The sequence below is a fragment of the Gymnoscopelus microlampas genome (genome assembly GCF_963454915.1).
Source record: "Gymnoscopelus microlampas genome assembly, chromosome: 10".
In the NCBI taxonomy this organism is placed as follows: Eukaryota; Metazoa; Chordata; class Actinopteri; order Myctophiformes; family Myctophidae; genus Gymnoscopelus; species Gymnoscopelus microlampas.
The window spans coordinates 30,281,931-30,309,713 of NC_139947.1; the positions used below are offsets into that span (position 1 = coordinate 30,281,931).

General features: G+C 40.4%; 1 protein-coding gene across 2 annotated transcripts; it reads left to right on the top strand.

Annotated features, from left to right (window-relative positions):
* Positions 1–4,952: 4,952 nt before the first annotated feature.
* Positions 4,953–27,439, top strand: wrap73 (WD repeat containing, antisense to TP73). 2 transcript variants are annotated; one of them, XM_084070461.1, is made up of 13 exons: positions 4,953–5,075; positions 6,730–6,823; positions 7,078–7,230; positions 8,646–8,762; positions 16,965–17,037; positions 21,177–21,280; positions 22,448–22,534; positions 22,955–23,089; positions 23,608–23,685; positions 24,314–24,416; positions 24,590–24,715; positions 26,229–26,420; positions 26,558–27,439. In XM_084070461.1, exons 2-13 carry the CDS (start codon positions 6,755–6,757, stop codon positions 26,668–26,670), a joined length of 1,350 nt encoding a protein of 449 aa, XP_083926587.1. In that variant the 5' UTR covers positions 4,953–5,075; positions 6,730–6,754; the 3' UTR covers positions 26,671–27,439. The 2 variants fall into 2 exon arrangements, with proteins under 2 accessions (XP_083926587.1, XP_083926588.1); XM_084070462.1 differs by lacking the exon at positions 4,953–5,075 and adding an exon at positions 5,091–5,204.
* The last annotated feature ends 344 nt before the right edge of the window (positions 27,440–27,783 follow it).

Here is a 27,783-nt window from a genome sequence, read left to right on the forward strand (position 1 = left end):
TTGAATCATAATAGTGTCTGAATCACAATTATATATTTTTCCCAATATGATATTGGTGTGTAGGTGTTGGTGGCATGTGCATGCATTATCCTTCACTCACAGAGAACTCCACAGATGCTCAAAGTGGCCTCCTTCATCAGTAGTGGTGGATTGAGACATTTTAGAGGGTGGGTAGTCTGGTGAGGGGTAGATCACTCTGTAGACACACAAACACACGCAAAAACCTTAGTAAACTAGTTGAACAGGTGGAGTGCATGTGTACATATAGCCTACTGTAGGCCTAGATGCACATGCACATATTACTAGGCCTACAGTATACACACATGCAGTACAATACACAGACAGACAGACAACTTTTTAGTAAACTTGAATAGCCTATGTGTTGAACAGGTGCAGAAACTCGTTAGATAAGAGCAAACCAAAATACATGACGTTGACAGTGAACGCTGACGCTATTTACGGTATAGAACGAAAGCGAATGCAATTAATCTGTTGATGTTCATGTAAAATCAACACTTTAGAATATAAGGCACACACACACACCCAGATGCATGAATTTGATTTGTCCACATATTGTCGGCTACACTACACACGCGCTGCTGCAGGCTCCGTTCTATCCAGGTGTGATGATCAGTAGGCTACTAGTGTTAAACAGTGTCAGGGGAGCTGGGCATGTCCCAACCTGCCTGGCATCACCATCTCACCCCTAGAGGGAAGCGTGTGTGTGTGCCATGTGGCCCCAATCGACAATATTCCTTCCTCTTTTTGCCCCTCTGACTAAACATGGTACCAATTCTCTCCTCCCTAAAAGCCTAGTTAGCTGACAGTAAAACCCAAATATCCGAATTATTTCAATTTGCCGAGCTGCAGCTACGTAATAAATATGTAGGTACAGTAGGCCTACCTGAGCTTTTATAAACCACAGAGTAGGCCTATATTCCTGTTTATCACCAGATCCAATTTGTTCTGTACGCAAGAGCAAGTTGACCATCGAAATTAAACATGGACGTCACATTACCTAAACTAACAGTAACAAACACTCTTTCTTTTTGCTTTGTAAAAACTCGCAGTTTAGGAGTGGATACTAATTAGGCTTAAATTATTGTCAGATGTGCACATTGGGAAACAAATTGACTGTTAAGCTGAAACGGCTAGGCCTATTATATATTCTCTGACTTGGCTCTTGTTCACAATTGCAGAAAAAGTATTTATATATGAATAGTAGGCTAATGCTAGCGATTTAAGCATTTTTTTATCTTTCCAAGAAAATGTGTGAACAAATTAGACCGAAAAGCTTTCTTTTTTTTTTCTTCTTCTTTTTTTTTTTTACATGATATAGGCCTAGATTCAGCTAGTATGTTTCATCGTAACATCTCAAGCTGTGGAGACAATTGTAGACTTGCCTGGATCATATAGGCGATGTAGGATATCAAAGACAATACCGGCTGATTGGGTTGAATACACAGATTTCCATAAATCCACCAAGTTGTTAGACTACACAAAACTGTCGACATATTAGACCTTGCGTCGCACTAAAGGGAGGCTGTGCACCAGTCTGTCCACAGCGCGTCATGTCTCCTTAGTAACCCCTTTCAAAAAGAAACTGTGGCAAAGGTGCATGGGTTTAAAAGACGCACATTAGGCAACACAATTGTAGTCTACTCATTTTAAATTCCACTGGAATCGAATGATCATGCAAAAACTATTTATCAACCTAGTTAAAGTTCTGGGCTATGTGGACCTGAGATAATGGAATATGGCATTATTTATAAATAAACGTAGCCTATGAACTATTTTATTTGGGTCTGTTCTGGATCGATTGAAGATAGGCTAATAATCTATACAGAGTGATCTACCTCTCTTGTCTTGTTATTGTTGAGGGAGACTTGTTTGTTTTTCATAATTATATGCCCCCTATGACCTATCGGAAGGCATGTAGAGGTTACAGTTACAACATACTTTGGATAGATTTTTGATGGATTGATTCATTGATTGAATACTTTATTAACAGTTTGCGAAAAAAAGCACAGTGGTACAGATTTATAGAAAAGGATGCTAAAAGGATAACCCCCAAAAGCTATGGCTTATTTCCATTCATTGGTCCTCCTGTATATTCAGCCTATATCCTATATCAATAAATAAAAAAACGACGGACATGTCAGACAAACACACATGCACGCGTACACGCACAAGAGCGACAGTGCAGGCACAAATATTAATTCAGATTAGCCTCCAGGTCTCCGGAGCAGCTGCGCATTAGGTTCCCGCTATTCCCGTGGAGGCTGCCGCCTCTAGAGTTAGAGATGCTCTCAAAAGAAGATAATTGAGATTCCACCTGGACACAGAGCCACAGAGCCATGTTTTCACTTTGGCAAGTCAACTAGCCATAGTATTAGTGTTGCCAGGTTTTGCGAGAGACACAAGCAACCAGGTCTATGAAAACAAGCCCAAAAGAAGCGAGCCCCTCGCCCTTTAAACTAAATACATTGGCTATTTGAAATGCCAGTATTTCAAAACAATATTTTTTTTAAAGTGCAAAATTTGGAATATTTTCTAAACATGATTCTAAGAACACAAATCTTGAATGAGGGTCCCTGGAACAGGCCTATCTTGAACATAATATAAAACGGTTATTATGTTCAAGATAGGCCTAGCCTAATTTGTATTTTCCTTAACTTGTGTAGGTTTTAGTAAAACCTCCACAAGTTTCAGATATGGCCGGGCAAATTCACGAAAGAAATCGAAACTCAATGTGCCTTGTGATTTTCACTTGTTCTACTAGGCTGCTCCCAAGTTACAGCACCCATGGCAACATGCATTGTCTTCCCACGGGCCATTTACTCCAAGACAACACACACACACACACACACACACACACACACACACACACACACACACACACACACACACACACACACACACACACACACACACACACACACACACACACACACACACACACACACACACACACACACACACACACACACACACACACACACACACACACACACACACACACACACACACACACACTCCAAGTTGATAAAAAAAAAAGTACTTAAAGAATTTCAGAAATGCATCTCAGTAGGCCTATGCCATGTTTGTGAAATGTATTATACTGTAGCCTGTAGCTTACACACAGCCAAGCTTTATTTAATTCCACTTTTAATCAAATGATTTGTTGTCGGAAGACTTGAAAAGATAGTGTATGGCCTGATAGGCCTATATATGTGCTTATCTTAACTGACAAAAACATAATCACTGAATCAAATACAGGCTACATACACAATACAGGCTGATTTTATTTCATTTATTAAACCTAGTTTTATTTCTATATGTATTTCGTTTTAGCACATTGACAATAGGTAGCAAGTAAGCAAATAGACCCACAACATGGTATTATAATAGCAAAACAATGAACGATTAAAAGCAAATATGTAGCCTTGACATCGCTGGAGTGTTGGGAATAAGCCAAACAGTGCCCATATGCCATTTTTTTGTGTAAGACCATTTTGCTGTCAGCCCAACATTCGATTGAATTTTAAGAAAATAGCCTATATATTTTCTATATTTTGACTTATTATACCTAACGATGAATGTGTCCATACGCCAAGATCAAATAGGCCATTGTGACATTAATTAACACTTAACTGATTAAACCTATTACCCCTACAGTAGCATATACTGTAAATAAATAAAGAAACACTTACCCCAAATATATTGTGATCCCAATCGAAATGCTATAGAATTACACAGCAGAACACTTGTGTTTGTGTAATAATCTAACATGCCAAAGTGTCCCTCCATAAAAATCGACCGACATCAGAACTTGATAACCTTTAGAAATTATCGACTTTTCGAAGAATAAACGATAAATTGCTATGTTGAGAAGGTGAAAGTGACATTTGCCTGCTATTCAGGGAAGTGTGAGCTTTGCTGAAGCGGACTAGATGTTGCTGCATGCGAACAGCTGGGAGGAGAGAGCCGCGGTTTGTAAGCACACAAGCGGGAAACTCAGTGCTCACTGCATGATAGAGGACAGGTGGATATAAAGGCAGTTGTGCCTGTGTATCGAAATATGAAATATGACTCCAATAAGGCTGACCCACTCATTTTTGGAAGATTATTTGTTGTAACATTGTTTTGGATGATTATTAGGCTATTTGTGTACCATTCATTGTTCAAGGGTAGGTGGATACAGGGTTAAAACAAAATATGCTATTCAAAGCATGGTTTGAATAGCATATTTTACTACTAGCCTATTGTTTTTCTTCATAAAGACAGGGATTCCCTATCGTTCTCATATATTTTGTAGGCCTATTGTTTACACGGTTTAATTATGTTATAATAACATTACAGTTGTGAAAAGTAACTAAGTACATTTACTCAAGTAGGCAGTTAGTAAAACCAGAGGTAGGCTACTCGATTATTTATAGTCCATTCCGCTAGAGGCAAATTTACTGCACTGCAATTATTTGACAGCTTTAGTTGCTACTTAGGACTTAGCAAATTTAGATTATAAACATATAATTAGCTGATAAATGATGGTGTAGCGGCTGTAGCCTATATTATTAAGCTATACCCAGCATATAAAGTAATTAAAATCATCCCTACCTTTAGCTGCCTGCAATATGAACATATTATTACATTAATTACAATCCAATAATATGATTGTGAAATTGATCTTTCTGCAGTTTAAGTAGATTTAATACTTTTGTACTTTAACTTTGAATAGATTTTTTACAGCCTATTTCTACAATGTGGTTTTGCTACATTTACTTAAGTAAGTATAAATGTAGTCCGATTACTCTACTTCTTCCACCACAGTAATATAAAAACTAAACCATAAACGTGCCTAATATGATTTTACAAAGTTTACACATCTACAGATCGAACTACATTTCCCATGGTGCAATAGAGGCTTTGTCCTCGGACGCTGATTGGCCAACAGCATACGTCGCCATTCACGCAACCAAACGGCAACTGCTTGATTACTTCTTGTAGTTCTTGAACGTTAGAAACATCATGTGAATACAGGACGTTTTTGGAGTATTTGTTCCCTCGTGTTATAGGTAAAGACGACATGATTCACATTAACATTTTTGCAAGGAAGTTTGTTAACTTTGGTAGCCAACTAACGCTGCGCTGGATCAACTGCTAGCGTTGGCTAGCTTGAATGAGTGACCACCAACAACATAGTAGTATGTTTATATGCCTGACTGTGTTCTGGTTTTTAACTACACTCCTTATTCGAACTGTAGACGTAGCAAGTGGATATACTGGAATCACGGTGTGGTTAAGAAGATGTTGTGTCGTGTTTTTGCACTTGTAGCCGCGCCAGCTAGCAAGGCTAACGTTGAGTCTGGCTTGGGTAAAGTTGGCTTTGTCTCGTCAGGTCATCAATACTAGGCTGCTACGATTGTATTACTACTATTACTGGGCAATGGTGCGAAGTTACTAAGTACATTTACTCAAGTACTGTACTTAAGTACAATTGAGGATTTTTTTACTTTATACATTTGAAAACTTGTGATATGGGACATTCTGTAATATGAGTACTTTATACTTTTGGTACTTTAAGTACAATTTGATAGCAATACTTTTGTACTTTTACTCAAGTACATTTTGAATTCTGGACTTTTACTTGTAACAGAGTATATCTACATTGCAGTATTGATACTTTTTCTTGGAGTACTTTTTCCACCACTGTTTGCCATACGCTCGCTCCATTGACAGCCCATTCTAGCCCCTACGGAACCTCTCCCTCCGCTGTACGCTGTATCTCGGAGCTATACAGCGGAGGGAGAGGTTCCGTCGGAGCTAAGCCCATTCATGACATAGGAAAGTCCTATATCTGGTTGTATTAAATGACGACAAACTCACCAATATTATTGCACCTGTACGGATAACTTGGATTATCCTCTTTACCTCTGTCAAGTCTTTGTATGTGCAAGTGCAATTTGGAAACGGGTGTTAAACCTTCTAGTGATTATGTCACTGCTAACATTACTAATCAGTACTGGAAGAAGTACTCAGATACAAGTAGCAATACCACAATATAAAAATACTCTACAAGTAGAAGGCCTGTGTTAAAATGTCACTATTAAATTATTTACTCAGTGTTTTTTCACAAATAGAAAGTTAAAGATAAGGATGAAATTGTGCAGTATGAATTGGAGGCTAGCTAATATGGGCGACAGACAGGGGTAAATAGATACTTGATTTCACTTGTTGTGTACATTAACCTTGTATCCAGGTTTTCCACAGGGAGTGTACATAATTAACTAACTAACTACATAGAGGGGTAGTTGCAATGGAAGCCCAGTGTTTTCTTTCTTGTTTTTAAGGAAATACTTAAAACCTGACCTTTTGGTGGGCTACAGATTTACATTAATTTAGCATGTTTTCAGAATGTCCACAACATCCCCAATCCACATAAAATAAATGTCAAACTGTGTCCTGCGGTGCCATCTCGTGTTTGTATTTGCGAACTACACCAACGGTCAGGAAACTAGAGCAGGGGAAAGTCCCACATACATACAGTACAGTATGTCTGGCTACACGTCTAAGATTATCTTAGCAAGTTAGAGGAATTTATAAGCTTTGTGCTATTTCATTAGAAAATGTGGATGTTTCATGAAGAGTGACTGTAATAGCTGCTACTGTACATTACACATATGTCTTCATTTGCATGTTTAAAATCCCCCTGTCTCCTTTGCAATACAGTAGCTGCAGACATACACATGACAAGATGAATTTCTCTGAAGTTTTCAAGCAGTCCAACCAACTTTGCCATTTTTCCCCAGATGGGAAATATTTGGTAGGTGGTTTACTTTGGCTTTATAAGAGTTTTGTGACTGTGGTCTAATAGATTTGACAGATTGTGTGTGTGTGTGTGTGTGTGTGTGTGTGTGTGTGTGTGTGTGTGTGTGTGTGTGTGTGTGTGTGTGTGTGTGTGTGTGTGTGTGTGTGTGTGTGTGTGTGTGTGTGTGTGTGTGTGTGTGTGTGTATCTATGTCAAATATTTTTATATTGTTTTGATGGAATTACTGTAATATATTATTATCATCATCAGGGTACCTGTGTACAGTACAGGCTGGTTGTACGAGATGTGTCCACCCTTCAGATCCTACACCTGTACACCTGCCTGGACCAAGTGGTCCACATGGAGTGGTCCTCTGACTCCCGCTTTATTCTGTGTGCTATGTACAAGAGAGGACTGGTGCAGGTAGGATACTGACACGGCTAAGTAGGTGGAGCGGAGTGCTTCCGACCCACTTAGCCAGTCTTAAATCACGGTAAACCACGGCCTATTGCTTTTCTGAAACTGTTACCAAGTATGGCAACATGAAAATAATAGACAATATCCAAATTAAAATAACGATTTAACTAAAATAATTTCTGCAAGAAAGTAGTCCTCGCAACTGCCTGTACAAACATGGAAGTCCCAGTGCAAATGCATGAAAGGTACCAAATTATAGATATCTGTCTTGTTTTAAAGTGATCTGCAGTAAAACCTTGCAAATACAATACAAAATCTGTCCTCTTTACCTTGCCATAATTGCGACCGGTAATGCATGATTGGAACATAACAGTGAATATTATAAACAAGATGTTACCGGAGTAATTCTGATACATGTGGTCCTAGGTGTGTGTTTATGTAGTATTTTACAACTGGACTCAGCCAGTCAGAATCATGGACCGGAACTATAGATTTTAGAACAAATGTTAGGGAATATGTTTAATTTAGGAGTTGTTGAAGAGCTTGGAATTGCATTAGTTGATTGTAGAAATAAGGTTTACAGAGTTTACAATGTACTGACATTCATCCATTCACACATGTTACAAAAGCAGAACAAATTATTAATAATACGTTATTAGGCCAAAGTGTAGCCAGATCAGTTTTTCTGTTTGTGCAGTTTTACCACTGCACAAATGAAGTACAGAAAGGAAAACAAAGTCATTTGAAGTTTAAGTTAAAGAATTAACATTCATTAAATAAAAACTGTAGAAATGTTTCACAATTAATCATATGTCAAATCCATGTCATCCTTCATTAGCATTCACTTTTATATATATATGTATATATATAGTATACATATATGCTATAATAAAAGGACTATCAGTTATGTGTTTTAATACTTTTGTTGGGCTCCTTTTTTTGCAGCGTTGGATAGTTGTTCAAATGATTTTTAGGGGACTTTTGGGATAGTGGGTTTGTTTTACAACATATTTGGCACATCTATAAGAACTACATACACCGTAAATCATTTGAGACTAATTGAAAGTAAGAAAGGTATCAATAATCTGCCTCTTCATGGATTACAAGTAATTTATTTTCTTTCTTTTTTTTCGATAATAATTAAGTAATTTGTTAATTTATATAGAAATGCATTTGGGGATACACTGCTTGACATTTTGTCCTGTCACAAAGCTTCACAAAGTTTCACAATGAGTACATCACCACGTAAGCCTTACCTTTGAAGGGGTAACCACCGCCAGTCTTTCATGGTTTCTGATGTTTGTCAGGTAGTGCTTATGAATTGTTGAGATGCAGTTGATAAATGGACAGCTAGGTGTCTGATTAATTCAAGTTTGTCCTTTGTCCTGTCTCTAATTCTTTCTGTCTATCTCTGTCTTCAGGTGTGGTCTCTCGAGCAGCCCGAGTGGCACTGTAAGATTGACGAGGGCTCAATCGGACTAGTCGCCTCGCGCTGGAGCCCGGATGGACGTCACATTCTCAACACCACCGACTTCCATGTGAGTGTGAAGTTACTGTGTCTGTGTCTGTCTGTGTGTTTATATGTATGACTGTCTGGTGTCAACTGTTGCTGGCCCGCAAGGAAGGGAGACCTGAAAATAGACAGAGATACCAGACCCTTCCTCAATCCCCACCACCCACTCACCCACCCCCACCTGCCACATGTATACAGTCTGGTTTCATAGTTCCGCCAGTTAGCATCCTGTCAGGTCTCAAGTACCTCCTGAACACTGCCGCAATGTGTACGTGCCCTGCCCATGTTACTCTGGTATTTCCCCATCCAAGTGATGCATGTCATTGGTGTCGTGCTTGGGAGTCATGTATGATAGATTTTATATTTGACAGTATTCAGTCTTGCATATAGGATGATTGACTAGTCACTTGGTGTTGCTGAATGTGGCTAACTGAAAGGTTTTCAGGGACCGTGAAATCGAGCTTTCAACTTGAAACGCATGGCATGAGCTTTGGAAACCTCACCACCACTGCTGTGGAGAATCCATCACCGTCCTACCGACAGAGATGATTGCACTATCATGAATGCCTGCTCTCTGTATGAGTTCCAGCCAGTAAATAGATTAGACACAGGTTAGCTTCTCAAAAATAGCCCCAGAGTCAGGAGGCAATGAATGTTGTTATATCTGTTGTTTGGTTTCATTCACAGACTTACTTAAAAACTTGAGTTCTACAGAATTAAATGTGGACATTGAATAAAAACTTGGGGTGCAACGGTTATTGGAAGTAATCGATTTAATCAATTATTTAAAAAAAAAACGATTTAAATAAAATATTACATTTTCAAAAATAGCTGATCTTAATAAAAAGTAATCGATAAAGTAATTGCTAAGAAAATAATCGATAGCTGCAGCCTTAACAAAGACACATATATGTTTATTCAATGCCTTCTGTTTCCCCTTTGTTTGTTGCACTCTGTGCTGTGGTGTTGCTTGCTAATGTCTTTGGGTGGAGGGTACGTGTGGGGTAGGGCTAGGCTATGTGGATTATGACCAGGGCACCGTGCCATGGTGGACCGTGTCTGTCACGTTGAACTTGACTCCAAGACTCATTTGACAGGTGTCAGTGCACAACTGTGTCTGTGTCTGGTCTGAGGAGGGTGCAGAGAGTGCAAAAGTCTGTGGCATGTCTGCTTTGTGTCTGTCTACATCATCACAAAAAGAAAACGGGTTCCTTCCACAAGGGGAGAATCCGTCTACATTATACAGTTATGATGACAGCGTCTTGAAGAGGGGGGATATAGCAAGTCTACCTGTTGTTGTTATTATATGATTATTAATTACATGAGTAGTGTGGCTACAGGAAATAAGATTAGATTCAATTGAATCTTTGTTGTTTGTTTGTTCCCTCCTCAATTTACAATTCTCCCATATTTGCTGTGGCAGCAGTGAGCAAGATGGACTGACTATTCAGATTGTGATGTAGGAAATAATTAGCAACTTTTTCATTACTTGATTGTTAACGTTTCTTAACTCACCATGGTCTTGGTGAAATAGCCTTAAAGACTAAGGGTAGCCTCTGTTTACTTCAAAGTTAGTGCTTTTTCCATCATACGTCATTGTCACAACACATTTGTTTAACCTGATGTGTAGTCCCATCAAAAAGTAACCCAAACACCTACAGTCAAGATAATGAAAAAAGTAAGCCTAAATAAATGATGATTTGGGCTCTTCAAAACCGCCTGTGAGTGAGCATTGTTTCGCAAATGAGGGTGTGAAGCTAATTTACCAGTAGCACTAGAGGCTATGCTTAACTCCTTGCCAAGGGGCCCACTGACCTTACCTTCACCCTCACCCAAGATTTCATTAAGGCTGTGCCAGAAGGGTGTCCATGTCAGCCTTACATTTCAAGCCCTCATAAACAGCCTGCTATATTAACTTGTTTAGGGACAGCTGCCTGTGGTGTGGACTATGTCTGTTTGTCTATGTGTTTGAATGTTTCTTTGTGGGTGTGCGCGTGCATGCGTGTGTGTAAGAGTAAGAGCATGTCTGTGGATGTTTTTTTTTTTTATCATTGGATCGGTTCAGGAGGGTTAGTTACAGTAGTGGCCACAACAGTTGCTTGTTCTTTTCGTCCAAAAGCCATCTTTATGGCAAGATGAAACTTCTGTGGCCTTGAGAGTCGACATGTGAAAATGGCATTTGTCTTGCAATGTAGGATATTGCCATAGTGTGAATTTAACAGAAGGATACATTGCCAAATATTATCCTATACTGTGAGACTTAACCAAAGTCATATATTTGAATTCCCATCGTATATCCTTGGGCCTCACACTATGTCGCCACACATCCACGCTAATCCACTGTTACCCGCTGAGTGGCGATAAAATGAGGGTGGAACATTTCTAGCCAAGGACGGTGTCAAGCTTTATACTACTGTAATGGTTTTCACATTGTTGGTATCGGGTTAGCGATAGCATGCTTGGCCAGGGACTTTGCAGCCTCGCTAACACGTACTATAGAATTGTTGGCAGCGGCGCTAACAGACTAAACTGTGAACGCAAGGCAGCTGCTGCACTGTGACGCGGGACAATAGCTCATCCATACCTATGTCTGGGTGGCGAGAAGCTTCAGGTCCTTGGTAGAATCATGAGGCTGTAACAGGAGAAATGGGCTATATCGGTTTGAGATGGCTTCCTACGTGGAATGCCTAGAGCCTAATCCTTTGCTGACAGAACGGCCTATGTGGCATCACACAGACACTCACCCGCTCTCTCCTACTTGCCTACGAGTGCAACAAGAATGGCTGATGGGTACATTTTCTTGCAGGTTTGATGTCCGTAACTGGTGCTCCAAGTGGTCTTATTTATCAGCTGTTGCCCACAACCCTCTGCTTTGGGGAGTGTTTAATTGTGTGGCATTCTCGTTGTGAAACTTAACAGCACTGAACTTGTGCCGGGACGTGTATGAGTGAATTTGTACTTCTTTTCTTACTGCATGCATGTAAGCATTTGTGCACCAATGGCCCTGTTTTGACTGCAGGAGTATTTCCTGGAACTCAAGGAACTTTTTCAAGAACTCAGGAAACTTGACCTTCTCTTTGACAGCAGGAACCTAGTTCCTGAACTTCCTGCCCCCTCCCAAAAGTCCCTTCTCCCAAGATAACTACTTCTTAAGTAACTATCAGGGTACATGCAGCAGCATTGAGCATTGCTCATCAGTGAAGCACTCTGTCTCGCTTTGCGAGGAAGTTACACATGTTGGCATGTTTGCCCATTTCATTATGTGTAAAGATTGCCTTCTTGCTGTGACATCTGCCTCTGGTTATCACAAACTACACTAAAAGTAAACTTCTGGTGCTAGTAAATGTCATACACACCTATGACCAACAGTAGCTGTTATCATCACTGTTGGGCAAAATCCTTGTATGTCCAAAATAAATAACAAAACGGTTACTTTTCAGGAAATGGAAAAAAAAATACCTATGTTCCAATGAATCCAATATAATTATTACTAAGTATAAAATGGGGCTCAATTGGTCAATCATACTAATTGTTTAGTCGATTATAAAATAAAAAAATTACACATTTTCTGCGATGATTTGTTGATATAGCAAAGATAAAACATATTAGACCTGTTTTTTGATTTTTGAATTAATCAAAGTAGTGATAGAATAATCGAATGGAAGAATATAATCAACATTGCTGCCCTGTACTTCACCCAAAGTCTAGTTTTACCAACTTCAAATCCCACAGTGCGCCACACCACATGGAGAATCATTTCCCACCTATTTCTCCCAACGCAAGTTACGCAACACTCCCGCACCCAGTTTAAGGTTACGCTGCCTTTCGGGCCTCTGTCTCCCTCAACCCCATTGCCCATACAGTCGGCTCAAGGCATCCAAGAAGTGTGCGCTTGTTTTTGTTTGAGCTGTATTGATGGTGGTTGCCATGGTGCCATGTCCAAGGGGGTATGTCCAGGAAGCGTGCTAGGAGGTGTAATTACAGGGCCTACACAGCTGGATGTCTGAACCCAGCAGGAGTGTAGACCCTTCAACCCAGCTAGGTGACAGCCAGACAGTGGCCGAGTTCAAATGTCCGTCTGGACCCTCTACGTTGAAAGGTTTAAGGTTGTCAGCTGTCTTAACTCTTCATATTTCAAAATCTAAAGTTTTGTAACGAGAGTAGGGCCTAAGCATTCATTACCAAAAAAAAAAAAGATTTATTGACAACCTTGTTTATTATATTTTCTTCACACGTCCACAGTTCTGGCTCTATAATGCCACAGGGTTGCTGAAAGTCCACATTGTGTTTTTCACCATATCGTTTCCAGTTGTATCTGTCCAGATTCATATAGGTGCTGAAAATCCTTGAATATGTTTGAATTTAAAGGTGTTATTTTAATAAGAAAGGTCAGTGCAGCAACAGTAGTAAGAGTAAAATATAGGGAGGTAAGTCAAGAGCCAAAATGGTTGGGAATTTGTTTAAGAATGAAATTTGAAAAGCAATGCCAACCCTGGTCTGTGAGGCTTTGCATTGATGTTTGAAAATAATCACTATAGTGATTTTGGTTTGCACACAGGATCAGTTTAGTTGTTTTCATAGCTTTAAAGGACCATACCCACCTGGGGCATTTTATTAATGCAGTTAATACACCCGTAAGTATCACTTTTCAAACTGTTGTTTGTGTCATGGAGTACATCAATATTTATTCTGATCTGGGTTGATTTGTCACTATGAATGAAGGCATCGACCTGTATGAATGAGACATCAACTATATGAATAGTTTTAATGCAAAATACTCACTGGAGTATTGTTTATTCATCATGCCCCCGGTGTGTACAGCCCTTAACATTCACATAAGATGGCTGTGTGCACACAGCCACACACTTTATATTGGCTTGTGTAACACTGTGAGGGTGATGCATTTAACACCCCTTACATTGTGGTGGCGGCGGGCTTACTGTACATGTCCACCATGGGTATTTGGATTACTTGTAGTGACTACTGTTCTGATTTGTGTTCAAAGGGCTGTGAACCACACTAACATAGCAGAGATCTGTGTTTGGAGCTGACATGCTGCATGATATAGCGTTGGGTGTTTTTTATGTGTGCTGCATATCTTTATGACTTGTTAAATGCAGCTCAACATGGAAGGCATTTAATTATCTTCAGCAATTGGAATACGTTTTACCAGGCCTACAAAAGTTAGATGTGAGAGGAAATGTTTATTTTAAACCAAACTTTGCAAATTCTAAGATAAGATACCAAAAACTGTTATTGATCCCCGGGGGGAAACTTCAAGTGTCATAGTACAACAGCAGTAAGACTGAAACATGTGTACAGAGCAGGGCCCACCCTAAGATGGATTAAATAAAACAGACTTAGATTTTGAAACAAGACATTGTTGACAATGAATGGGTTAACATCTGTAAGATATCACAGTGACAATCTATAATAAATATACAATATATAAGTTTAAATATGCAGTCTATCACCACTGAATATATGAATCAATATATGTATGTACATTGTTAACAGGCCTTCCTCAGTGAGTATCCGGGTATTGTATGTACTGTCTATCAACAGTGAAAATGTGTACAGTCTGTCAACAGTCTAACAACTGAACAAATCAATATATGAGTGAAAGTAAGTCTCTCAGCATTTATCCTTAACAGGCATCTGACAAGGTTCTGTAGTGTAAACTTCTTAGTACTACATGTGCAGTTGTGCACAAGAGTCAAAGTCGGAGTCAGTAATCCAAAACAACAGACAGTGCCAGAGTCAAAGTAGAAGTCAACAATCCCAGACAGTGGCTCTCATATGGTGGGTCAAGCTTGGTTGTGGAGCCTGATGGCTACTAGCGCAAATGACTGTCAAAGTCGCTTTGTGGTGTGCTGAGGCGGGATGAGTCTGTGGCCTCATCCCCACTAGCTAGCTCAACATAGAGGGTATGGGAGAGGTTCTCCAGGATATTGTCCAGCTTCCTCCTCAAGCCCACTACATACTTCAGGGTAGGCAGTAACTAGAAAATTACAACTGTATACACAATGCTTCAGTGGCTTAAGCGATAAGCCTTTGTGTTTCTAGGTGGGGGCTCTTCTTGCTCTGCCTGTAGTTTACCACCAACTCCTTGGTCTTTCCAAAGTTTAGCTGAAGGTGATTGTTGTCACACCACCCTACCCTACACACCACCACATAATGTTCCCATCTGGAAATAGTCGAGCATCTTGCAACTCTAGCCTACACAATATCTGGCATCTAGATCTACAATACCACAGTCCACGTTGTTATGCCTGTCCCGGGTGAATGTGCTGTCTGTTACGGTGCATTTGCATTAGTTTCCCTACATCCAACTGCGACATTCAATGTACTACAAGGCACCTAATTTCTGTCCTGCCAGCTGTTTTCAGGAGTTAATTTTGTGACTCCTAGTACATTTAGCCTATGAGCAAATTTACCAAATTAATTTGTAGTTACATTGTGTGCCTTTGCTACAAACTCAAATGTGCAAAGTGCATTTTGCACTTTGGCTATGATGTACTGTACCTAAATCTGATCCCTAGTGTCTTGGATACACTAGCTCTATTTAGAAGTGTTGGGAAGCCCCGGGTCTGGGATCACTCTACATGTTGGTGGTTGGGCAGAAGGTTAAATGCTCCTACACAATACAGTATGTTATTATGCCTGATGAATACAACTTAAGTGGGGTGGATAAGTATATCTATAATTACCATTTCACCATTGCTTTGGCTATGCCTATTCTTTTCTTTATCTATTTTATTATTTTATATATATACTGTACATTGTGTGATGTTGCGCTTGGCAAGAGTTTCAAAGCCCTAGAAACCCAATCGGTTTCTCTGTCTACACCCAGACAGTATATCTCACAAATGTTGGAACAGTGTCCCGAAGACTGTCATGTCTCCTTGTTTCTTGAAGGGTAAGTTGCTGCACTTTATTTTAGAGACTGGATGGGGAATATATCAGGCTGTTGGCTTGATGCCACATACTGCTACTGGCATCAATCTAGTTACAAGTGAGGTCAATGGACACTTGACTGGCTCTTGTCAAAACTGAGCTTTAACACTTGAGCCCTCTTTGTCTGGATGCCATGTGGGCAGACAGTTATTCTGCAGTGCTGCTTCCGCTCATTTATGAGACAGTTAAGTTTTATTGCAGGTAGGTATGTCCAGGTGGATGCTTATTTGTGGCTACTCCAACATATCCAGAATTGGAAAGGCAAGATGTGCCATCTAATGCACTACTTTAATACAAGATGAAGTACCAATGACATGACATCTGTTTATTGCTAGATATGATGAAGATAAGTTATTGTGATTATTTTGATTTTGGTGACAATTATTTTGTTGTACTTTATTATACTGTATAAACATAGCATTTTAGTATTGCTGAGTGAGATTCATTGTTGGAACGAAAATCTACACAAATCAAATATCACATTGCATCATTATTATTTGTGCAATACAATATATCACCATGTCTCAGGCTCCAAGTTCATACAGTCTTGGCACATAATGTCCATGATATTACACTAGTCTCGCTGATGAGCTTGATAAGAGACCTCTTCATGTTGTTTTTAGAGAGTTCTTACCCTTTGAAATCACAGTAATTCAGACAGTATCCCCCAAGGCCCTGCTATGAGGTATTGAACTTGGCATGGATGGAATCCAACACAGTCTTTCACGTCCCGCACAGAGAACATGGGAGTCTTTCCAGACATTACGGCCAGTTGTTTCAGAGGGTATCATTTAGAGTCGGACCACTGTATCCCACACTGTGATGTCCTGTAGATATGCCTGAGCTGATGGATGAGTCCTTGGGCCTCTGTGTGACATCCAGAGACCTCATTAGGCTAGGAGCCTGGCTGATTGAGCTCTTATTAATAGGCCACTGTTGACACCCAGTCTCCATGCCCCACACTCATCATATCACAGCCTGAATCAAGCTCCTCTTACAGAGACACCAAGGGCTTAATAGCTCTCATAGAGACTGATGTATCTCATGTCAATGGAGAGAAGGGGTGTCAGGTCCAAATGGCCATGCAGTTGTTCCACGGCTATGCTAGTACCGTGTGAAACGAGCGCAGCCATCAGAAGCCGATCCCGGATCAAAGATGTCTCTTTTACGTATGGTTCTTTGAAGTATTTATGCCCCCCACCCCCAGCCCTTGCATACTTTCACTGAGAGATGAGCTACAGTTTGTTTTTCCTCTTCTCTCTCTTGACAGCTGAGAATCACTGTCTGGTCCCTATGCACCAAAGCTGTGTCTTACATCAAGTACCCCAAAGCATGTCACAAGGGTGAGTACACAGAGATCATGTCTTTATTTCTTTTTGTGTGTGTGTATTAATATTATTATCATCATTACCAGGAGTACCTGGGGACATGGCCAGTGCGCTGAATGCACTGCTTCAGCATTCCCCATGAATCACATACTATCCGTTGACCTTATGGAGCAACCCTGAGTCTCTGGCCAAACTATAGGCCCTCTGCTGACAGCTGTGCACCCTCTTCAGTAAATGGGGCATGCTCTCCATAACGGACCTGTCAGCAACCAGGGGAAATGATTGTCTCTGGCTCTCCCGTTGTTGACCATGCAGTGTGCCCCTGTGTAACCCACACACCCCTAGAATGATCGTATAAATAATACAGCTGCGATAGTCGCATGCTGCTGAGATGATGCGGCCAAAGTCTCAGATAATAGCATTGCGTGAGGGACACAATGGACAACAAGGTTATGAGCCCTGTCATTCAAAGTGGCTAATCGGTTTGAATTCAGAGGCATAGCAGCTGATCTTTAAAACGGGCATGATGCCCTGGTGCTGAGGAACTCGGTTAGTTTCTGTTTCAGGGTTATAACAACACGTGTATATGTATGGAGAAGTATTGTAGGTAGTGGTACACAATAATACTGATCTAACACTGTTGGAATTGGTACTGCCAGAACAGAATTACTGTGAAATTGCAATGCATATTATCCAGGTTCCAAGACCAAAACTAGAAACATACAACAATATTATTATTATTTTTTACAATAAACAAGACTTCAGCATGCTTTAAAATATTATGTTGTAGAATATTGTATCAAATAATTTAGTATATATGTACATTAGTATAATTATCATTCACAAATCGAAACAGAAATGGCTTTGGCCTGGTGGCTTGACCAGCAAGTCGGTGGCTCTGAGCCGAGTCCATTGACACCCCACAAGACAACAGGAAAGTATAAAAGATAATCTGTTTTTCCTTGCCCCATGACAAATCTTTCCTCAAACTTTCATAGTGTTACATGAATCTGTTAAGAACGTATGAACATTTTGGCAAGTCACGTCCACCTGCCATGCCCTATTTCAGTGTGAAAAGTGAATCAGCTCTTCCTTGCCCTATGACAACCCTTTCCACAAATTTCATGCAAATTCATAGCTTTTTGAGATCCTGCTAACAGACAGGCAGACAAATCAGGCAAATTCACAACTCCATTTAGTGTAGGACCTAAGATAAGGCTAAGATATGTATGCACTTAATTTAGGAGAGAATACCTCGACTGTTCTTGGCTAATATGACCCCAAGGAACAACTTGGGAACTGTGAGTAAGGCATTTTTGGCCCATGAAAACAAATCTTTTTGAGAACTCCGGCCACAGTATAGAATTTTAAAAACGCTGTTTTTGCGTCGTTGTTTGGACGACATAAATGGAGGTTTCCACATTATAAGCATGTGCAGTGGGAGTACAGTAATATAATATAATAATTAGCCTATAGCCCACATCATTTATTTAATATTCCTCATTGTATGTTGACTCCTATCATATACCTATGAACATAGCCAATTTCTGCATTCAAATCTGCATTTTATAATTCAAAAATTGGCATTAATAGGGTACTGGATTGTGGGACATGTGTGCGCTCCGGGGCCCTCATTTATCAAATATTTTCAAGTGACATAATTACAAGCAATTAAAATCAAGCGAAACATATTTACAATGTTATAAGTTAGATGATCATTCACCCATTTAAACAAGTGCTATAACAGTCATTTGCAGATCTGGCTCTGTTAACTCATTGAGTGCCCAAATTATTATTATCTATTTCTGGCCATTATGATTTTTTTCTTTTCTTTTTTTTCAAAGTAAAAAAAAGTGCTTAGGAAGCGAGATACAGCCTTTTTAAGTTATAAGTTAAACAAGGAGTGGATGGAGTTGCAAATCTTCAGATAATGATATCTTGGGTTAAAAAAAAACAAAAAAAAACATGTGAAACACGTTAATGGCACGTTGCACCATAGCGGTAAACAGGGTCCCCACGGTCATGAAATTCCTGGAAATATTTTGAAATTAAAAAAAAAAAAATCCAGTACTGGAAAAGGTTTGAAATTGATCAAACTTCATCAAAGGTCCTGGAATTTATCAAGGGTCCTGGAAAAATATTTGGCTATGCATTGTTTTTGGCTATTGTTTTTGTTAAAACAAAACATTTTCATAAACATGAATAATATTACACAAAATATGTAACATAAGTAGTTTTTCGCCCAACGGGCTGTGTGACGGCAGCCTAATGTATGTCTCAAACCTTATTTTTGCTACACTGCCTATCTTTGGGCATTCTACATAGGAGTAAGAGACACATTATTGCGCCGAATGATTGTCATATAGGCCTGGAAATTGGGCTAAACATTCTGGAAAAGTTTTGGAAAAGTTTTGGAAATTCATTGCTAAAAATGTGTGGGGACCCTGGGTAAAACACGTGAAACACGTTAATGACACTCAATGAGTTAAGACATACGAGCACGTACGTGTGGAAAGGATTTAGCTGGAATACTTCCATGGACGGAGAGCGAGATCTTTCAACTTGGGTACCCTGCCCTACAGTAGCCTACTACAGTACGTCCTTCTGAGGATATAGGCTATGCAACATTGGTTAAGGATACAACCGATATTAGTGCAGGAGCTCTTCTTCATGTTGTGGGTTTTTGGCCACAGGACTTCAGCGGGAGATTGGAGATGGGTAACTCCCACCAAACACCAGCTAATGTTTAAGCATTCATCAATCACTGCATAAACGTTCAGATTATGACAGCCTTGCCAGGCTATCTCTCATGACTGTGCATGTGTCCGGGGACATTTACGGGACGTTACGTTACGCACTGGGAGGCAAAAGAGCCCTGACACATGCATTGAATTCAATGAGAGCCAGGTGGATTATTTCATGATCCTCTTTTAACCCAGCACCCCAACAGCTGATGTGTGCATTCTATCAGCATTTTATAATAAGAAATCAATAAGGTAGGAAGGTTTGCGCTCTTGACAGAAAAGGCTTACCAAAAGTTACAGCCAGGTGTGAGATGCCAGCAATGAAGCCGCAACGTATTTTTGTCAGTATGTAAGCCTCTTGTTTGTACAATTCAATAATCGCCATTTAATAGTGAGTGGAGTTGCGGAACAGTGTGCGCTCCAGGTGGAGCTCTGCGCTTCAGCCAGCCGGTGATGCCGTGCGTCTCTGTCATTCTGAAGTAGACTAGCCTATGGTAGTTTGTCTGTAAACCATCTATACAGTAGGCTATTTAACCTAACCAGAAATCGCGTCTGATATCATTTAGGTGATAAATGGGCCATGTATTTGCTCAACATTTAGGCCTATTCATTTCATATTGGCAACAACCACAGCTAGTTTTGGGACATACAGTGAGTAGCCTACAGTACAACTATAATAATAATTTAAAAAAAGAATAAAAACCTTTATAAACACATTTGCCAGCTCTTTGTCACTTAAATCCTGTCACTTAAATCCAGTCACTGCTTATTTTAAGGAGAGAGATAACCTTACGTTACGCATTGGAAGGCAAAGGAGCATGCATTGAATTCAATGAGAGCCAGCTGGACAAGCGTTTGAATAAACATTACAAAGAAAACTTTAATAAGATATATTTGGCTGTCATCGCGATACTGCAGTTGTTGACCAGCTGTAAATAGACAGTCTCGCGATGACAGCTGTGTTTTTACCGTCTTAATACGTTTTCGCATGGACAGAGATATTTTTAAAACAGGGCTGTGTAGACGTGGATCAAAAACGAAAAAGCTTCGTTTTTTTAGAAATACCTGTGTACGTGTGGACGAAGCCCAAATGTCTAGCCGGGGCGAAATACCCGGAAATGACCACACACTTTTTAAAATGACCACATCCTGTGCGTTACTTCCAAAATGGCGCCATCTTCTAAACCATTGGAGCTACAGATTTTCTGAGGTGCTCAAAATGTTCTCTCCTAAATTAAGTGCATACATATCTTAGCCAGGGCCTCTACTAATGCCTAAGTTTCTCCATTTCATATACTGTTTTTTGCGAGCGATTTTAATTATCACACCAGTTATGAACCAAAACAGATTTTTGTCTGTATATGTTGTCTATAAAATGTACCAATTTCCTGAATCATCTTTCCACTTCAGGCATGGACTTCAGCAGGGACGGTTGTTATATGGCTTTGGCCGAACGTCGTGACTGCAAAGACTGCGTCAGTGTGTTTGTGTGCGAGGACTGGCACTTACTCAGGGTGAGTACGAGATAAGAATGATTCTCTGAACTCAAAATAGCCATTGTATGGGCCAGGTGGGGCCTACTACTTCTTATTTTCTTTTTTAACCTTTATTTAACCGGGGAAGTCATCTGAAGAATGCATATACAAAGCATTACCATAATCAGACATTGTCATGACTGTATAGAGATTGTATATTGTCAGAGTGCTGGGCATGACACTGAGATGTACAAATAGTATGATGTTGCCAATGTCCCATAGGATTGTTTTTGTCTCTGTTGTTGTCATTTTCGAAATTATTTCGGTATATTTGTATCGTTGTTTTGTTCTTTTTGTACATGAAAACATGAAAGTCCCGCACACCGTCTTCATTTACAGCTGTTCTTTTTGTACAAAAAGGAGTAGGATAGTTGAGCACACACTATGCTGAGAAATTAGCGATATCCTGTAAAAAGCTTACAAAAGCAAGCACATCCAAATGATAAAGTATGAGTTGCTGGACAGAAGAGAGAAGAACATGTGAAAATAGAGTCCACACAGTGGATCATGCTCCCATGGATATTTATTAAATTACCACCAAAGTTGACATTTCGAGCATCTGAGGAAGAGTTGACGAACATCACCTTTGGGGCTAATATTAAACATCCATGGGAGCATCATCCAGCGTGCAGACTCTATTTGTCTGTCTTCAGATATTGTCCTGCTGTAACCAGAAGATGACAGTGTGACAGGTGTGCTGAGGAAGTGTCCTTGAGCAAGGCGGTGAATTCCAGCCAACCCCAGGAACCCTCCCTGTGCAGCAGCAGCTCATATTTCCCCTTGGAGATCATTTGAGAATCACAAAAACTTGGCAGAGGCATTTTGAGCATGTTGTTTCTTTAGTTTTGAGCTTCGCAAAGCTCCCTCTTATCCACTTAAGCCTTATTTTATACAAAGTCGTGCGACGGGCGGTCCAGTGTGAAAATAGCCAATCTGCAAGCTTGCACTGCTTTGCGTCGCTATTTTCACAATAAAAATGAATAAATGATTGTTTGAAAAGTTTTTAATGTTTTTGCATATTTTCGCTTGCATGTCCAAAAGATGGATGACAGGTTCAAATTAGTAAAAAAAAAAGAAAATTCATGAAATTTCATGTATTTGAGTAATTGTATCGCCTCACATGACCTATTTTTCACTTCATCCCAGCACTTTGAGACCGAGACACAGGACCTTTCAGGTGTGCAGTGGTCTCCTAACGGCTGTGTGTTGGCAGTATGGGACAGCTGTCTAGAGGTGAGTCCTTCTACAACAAACCTAGCAATACACAATAGAGATAAATGATAATCAAAATCGTTGTAGCTTAGAATCCTAGGCCTCTGATCACCCAAATGATCTGATTATTATTACCATAATTATATAATCAATGAATAATATGTTAATAAAATGAATAGCAATATAATAATACATTGCATTATATATATTTTTTATATTTTTAGCAATATCTTATAAAATCTGTATATATAATATATCATATAATGCAAAATGGTTCCCAACTGGGTTTCTATATTAGTATTATTATGATATTACTCGTCCCTGTTTAGGGGCGGCCCGGTAACTCACCTGATCAACTGGTAGTGTGCGTAGTTTGTACCATGTCATGGCTAAGTCTTTGCCGCTCTCTCTCTCTCTCCCCCCCCTTTTTTTTGTCTACAGTACAAGGTGTTGTTGTATTCTCTGGACGGCCGCCTTTTATCTACCTTTAGTGCCTACGAGTGGTCACTGGGAATTAAATCTGTCGCCTGGAGCCCCAGCAACCAATTTCTGGCAATTGGCAGCTATGATGAAAAAGTAAGTACACATTGCAACGATGACTGTATTTGGCATTGTATGCACAGCACACCGTGGCGTTCTAAAAGGCACCATGGGGAAAAGGTCTCTATGCTGATGAGAATGAAAAACGTACATGTTCATTGTCAACAATACCAAAAGGAGTTTGTTTGTAATGTGGGGTTCCCAGGGACACATAAAGAGCCACCTCATTCTCCAAGTTTTAGCTAACATTGAAAGCAACAGCCACAACTTGACACTGAAAAAAATGGAATTATGAGAAATAGGACAACCTTGACAATGTGAGTCAGTTTGCCTAAGAATACTCAGAAAGAAAACAGTTTTATTTTACTGAGATGTACAGAAGATTAGCAAGTTGTATATTACACAAAACATTGTATGCTCACCTCAAAGGGCTGTACTGTACAACAGTTCTGGATGTGGTTTATGAATGGTCATACACATGAACATTTACGATAGGACTGAACCAACATTACAATGTTTTATGCAATATAGTGATCGTAATTCCCCCCTGGCAGGTTCGCATCTTAAATCACATAACATGGAAGAGGATCACAGAGTTTGATCATGCAGCCACCATTGGCGGCCCAAAAGCTGTGAGTATCATGGTAATGCATGACGTGTCAGCTACTTTATAGTCAGGGGTGCACATAACTGGTGCGCAGGTGCGCATGCGCACCCAAAATAAATAATGCGCGGTACATCAGACGACGCGAGGCGCTTTTGCGTACCAACAGCTGGGACAGGAATTTCCAAGCTTTTATTTTTTAGCAAAACTAAAAAATAAAAGCCTGGAGATCGAGGCTAGGAATTTACTTCCTGAAGCCACAATCACGCTAAAGCACGCGTCGGCCCCATGTACAGCCATTAGGCGCAGGGGGAGGGGACGCATGGTGCACGTGATTGTGTGAGTGCTGCCTCGCATCCTAACACACAGACACGCTGCGACTCGGCTGTTAGAGGCACTCGTCACCGATGATGAACGCACCGTAATGGTGCAAAATATGCTGTGAACGTCCCAATCTGGCGGATAAAAGCAGCGCAGCACAGGGCACCAACCTTAAGGGGTTCACCAAACGGCGTGAGAAGAAAAAAAAACAGCAAAAAACGGAGGAATTTGGAAGCAGAGCGTCCTTTTTTTTTGCGCAGCACCCCCCCAAAAGAATTTGATGTAGTCATTTTCTAAGTGTTTTTTACTTGTTTGACTTGTGGATTGTGTTTCAGGTGGTGTATAAGGAAGTGGAGAGAAGGCCAGCCATAGCCAATCGAGACCTTTCCCTTGACAGCCTCACTATGAACAGCACTCTCTTCAGTACCCAGAGTAAATGTATGGCATTGTCCACAAAGGGACTTTTTTTTACATCAATATAGCACATTTCATACATTAAAATGCAATACAATGCACGTTCACATTAAGAGCAATAGCAAACCTTAAATAAAGAAGCTGTTTAAAAAAAATGTATTTCCTAATTAAAATACTTCCGTTTGGACTCTCTCTAGATGAGATCTGTCCATCTCCCGTCCAGATTCCAGTGGTTAAACCAGACCCTGAGCGAGCCAACCCTAAGATCGGTATCTCCACCATGGCCTTCAGCTCGGACAGTCGTTATCTGGCCACCAAGAACGGTATGACTTACGCCTGATTCATACTTCTTGACACAACAGCGTATACATTAGGATTTACTATCTTGTTTGCTCTCTTTGGTGAACCCTTCAACACCTCTGCCATTATGGGTGAAATAACCCACTGGACTTCCAGGGAACAGAAGCATCCACTGTCACTGCAGAAGTTATAACTTCTGTATAAAAACACAGCTAAGAAAGGAAATTACAGCAATTGGAGCGTGCAATAATCGTAATTACAATTAATCATTTACAGAATCTAGTTGCGTTTGGGTGTCATTGAAGTTATACTGCATGTTCAGGGAAATGTCTTGTGGTGTCTCCAGAGTGAGGTTCTACCAGCCCCCTCTGACATTCTGATCTGGGGATTTAAACTGTCTGCTGGTGTCCCCTTATCCCACTGTAACGTTATTGCTTTAGCAACAATGCTACCATTTGTTGTTGTGATAGACTAACACCCAATTCAGTCCAACAACAGTAGTGGTTTTCCTCTTAATTAAGTGTTTTTCCTGCTAAATGGGTGTGTTCCAGGGCCGGCGAGCCCATCAGGCAGAGTAGGCATTTGCCTAGGGCGCCACTAGGGGGGCGGCGCCCCTTAGTTTTTTTTGCAGGCTCTAGGTGGCGCTGTGGCAGAAAACGGTGGCGCTGTCAGACATAGGATAGGCTCCTGTCCTCTGAATTACTTTCTGTTTAAAAGAGGCCGAGGTGCTCTTATTTTTTAATGGGGGGGGGGGGGGGGGGGGCGCCAGGAAAAATATTGCCCAGGGCGCGAAATTGCCTATCACCGGTCCTGGTGTGTTCAGAACATCTGAAAGATCCTCATCAACTTAAGAGTGTAAACCTAGTCCACGCCTACAGTGTTATTATAGGACCTCAACAGAAACAAAGTCCTCGTTCTGTTTAATTTATTTCTGTCTAATAAAGTATTCAATCAATGACCAGTGACAGTTGCTGCAAACCTCGGCAGAATGGTTGATCTTTACTCAACCTTTTCGTACAGCTTTTGTGTTGGCTCGACCTCGTGCTGCAGCGTGGTCACTCCTTGCCATAGGCAGTGCATGGAACCATGCCGCTTTCTCAGGATGTTGGTGCCAATTACAATGACAATTTAGGCATTTAACAGACAGCCTTATCTAGCCTGGCATGGCCAGACTAATATCACTGCGTAGATATTAGTCTGGAATCGCTGTGTGAAACCTGCATTTCCGAGGAGAAATTAAAAAAAAATGCCCCTGGTGATGAACCCGCCCCATATTTGCATACTGTGCCCTGATTAGTCCCTCACAACTTCGGAGGGAGAGAAATCCAATCTCTTTTGAGAGGGGCCAGACCTAATCTGCCGAGGGCAATTTTTGTTTTTACAATGGCAGATTCGTCTGGAACCAGGCTAAGCCTTATCCAGAGCAACTTATAAGTGTGAGATCGGAACAGCAGAGTATTCCGAATTCAGTATACGAATGTGTCTTATTTCTTATCTGTGTCTCCTCAATCCAACCACCAACAACACCACTGACAGACAGCATGGCCAGTGCTGTATGGGTGTGGGACATGCAGAAGCTGAACCTGCTGGCTGTGCTGCAGCAGACCTCAGCCGTGTGCTGCTTCCAGTGGGACCCTCGGCGCCCACGGCTGGCCCTGTGTACAGGAACTTCCAAGCTCTACCTCTGGTCTCCGGCAGGCTGTGTCTCTGTCCAAGTCCCCACTGAAGGTAATGATACATAAGTAATCTTCAACAATGAAGCTTAGTTTATGAAACTAATATGGTAACATGAATGCTGTTATTTGACAAGATTGGTTGTAAAAGTGTTTGTGGTTTCCTCAATCTCAATATCTCTTTCCTATCAGGTGGTTTTCAGGTCCAGTCTCTAAGCTGGCACAGCAGTGGAGACTCCTTGATTCTCCTTGGGAAAGATCAGCTTTGTTTATGCTACATGGATACTGACCAGGAGGACCAGTGACACACACACATCCACACACTGAACAATTGGATTAGCAACTCTGATGATGCCCTCCTGACCTGGACCGTCTGTTGCTGATGACCCCAAAGACTTTATAAAAAAGATAGTTTTTTTCTGATGCTGTTTTCCAAAGTACTGTTTCCTTATAGTAGACCATCGTTGTGTTAATTAGACTTTAGGCCCAAATGGACACAGACAGACAACAGCCAGGTCATAGTAACAATGGACACAAAAAGAAAATCAACAGAAGAATATGATTTGTGCCGATTGGTCGCCTTCTCATTTGCACAACTGACTGACTGCTTCTGTGAGGTGAGTACAGCTGAATGCACACACACCAAGCAGGCAACGCTCAGGACCGTTGCCGTCTTCAGCCGACCATCAGCTTGTTTTTTAAGCTTTAGGGTCATTGGGATTCACACAGATGAGAACAACTTACTTCCCAAGAGCCTATAGAGGAGGCATTTTGCTATGCATTCCTTTTTCACTCCACCTAGTCGTGTCATAAGACTAGCTTTCTGTGAATCCATACTGAAGCACTTAATTTCCCAAAACTGTGTAAAGACATGTTTACAAAGTTTTAATGATTTTACCACTTAGTTGGCTAAAGTATTTTTGTGCATTGCAATGTAAATATGTAATAGTAAAATAGTTTTGAATAAATGTTTTGTTATAGATGATGTTGTCCATTAAGGTAGTCCTTTAAAGAAGTGACTATTCTGATTGAAGATGGCATTATGGACATGCTGTATTCCAAAAGTCCAGTACATGATAAGATTAGCCAACATAATGAAACAGGAGATAGACTTTTTATGACATCCTGTCGTCATGGAAATTACCCATCTATAATGCAGGTTGATACTGGTCACAACGTAAATGAGGACTGCACACATGTCATTTGTTTAAGTCTTTACTCATTTGTCAGTTACTTAAAGCTAAATTGAAATCATCTGTCGACCACAAGGCGTCATCTTGCTCTGAGACAACTTTTAACAATGCTTTTTACAGTCCCTGACAGTACAAACACACAAATGTACATTTTAGCAAAGGCCAGTGTAGATGCTCTAGGCATTTCTTTGTGGTTACTGTACTACAAATATATTAAAAAAGAAA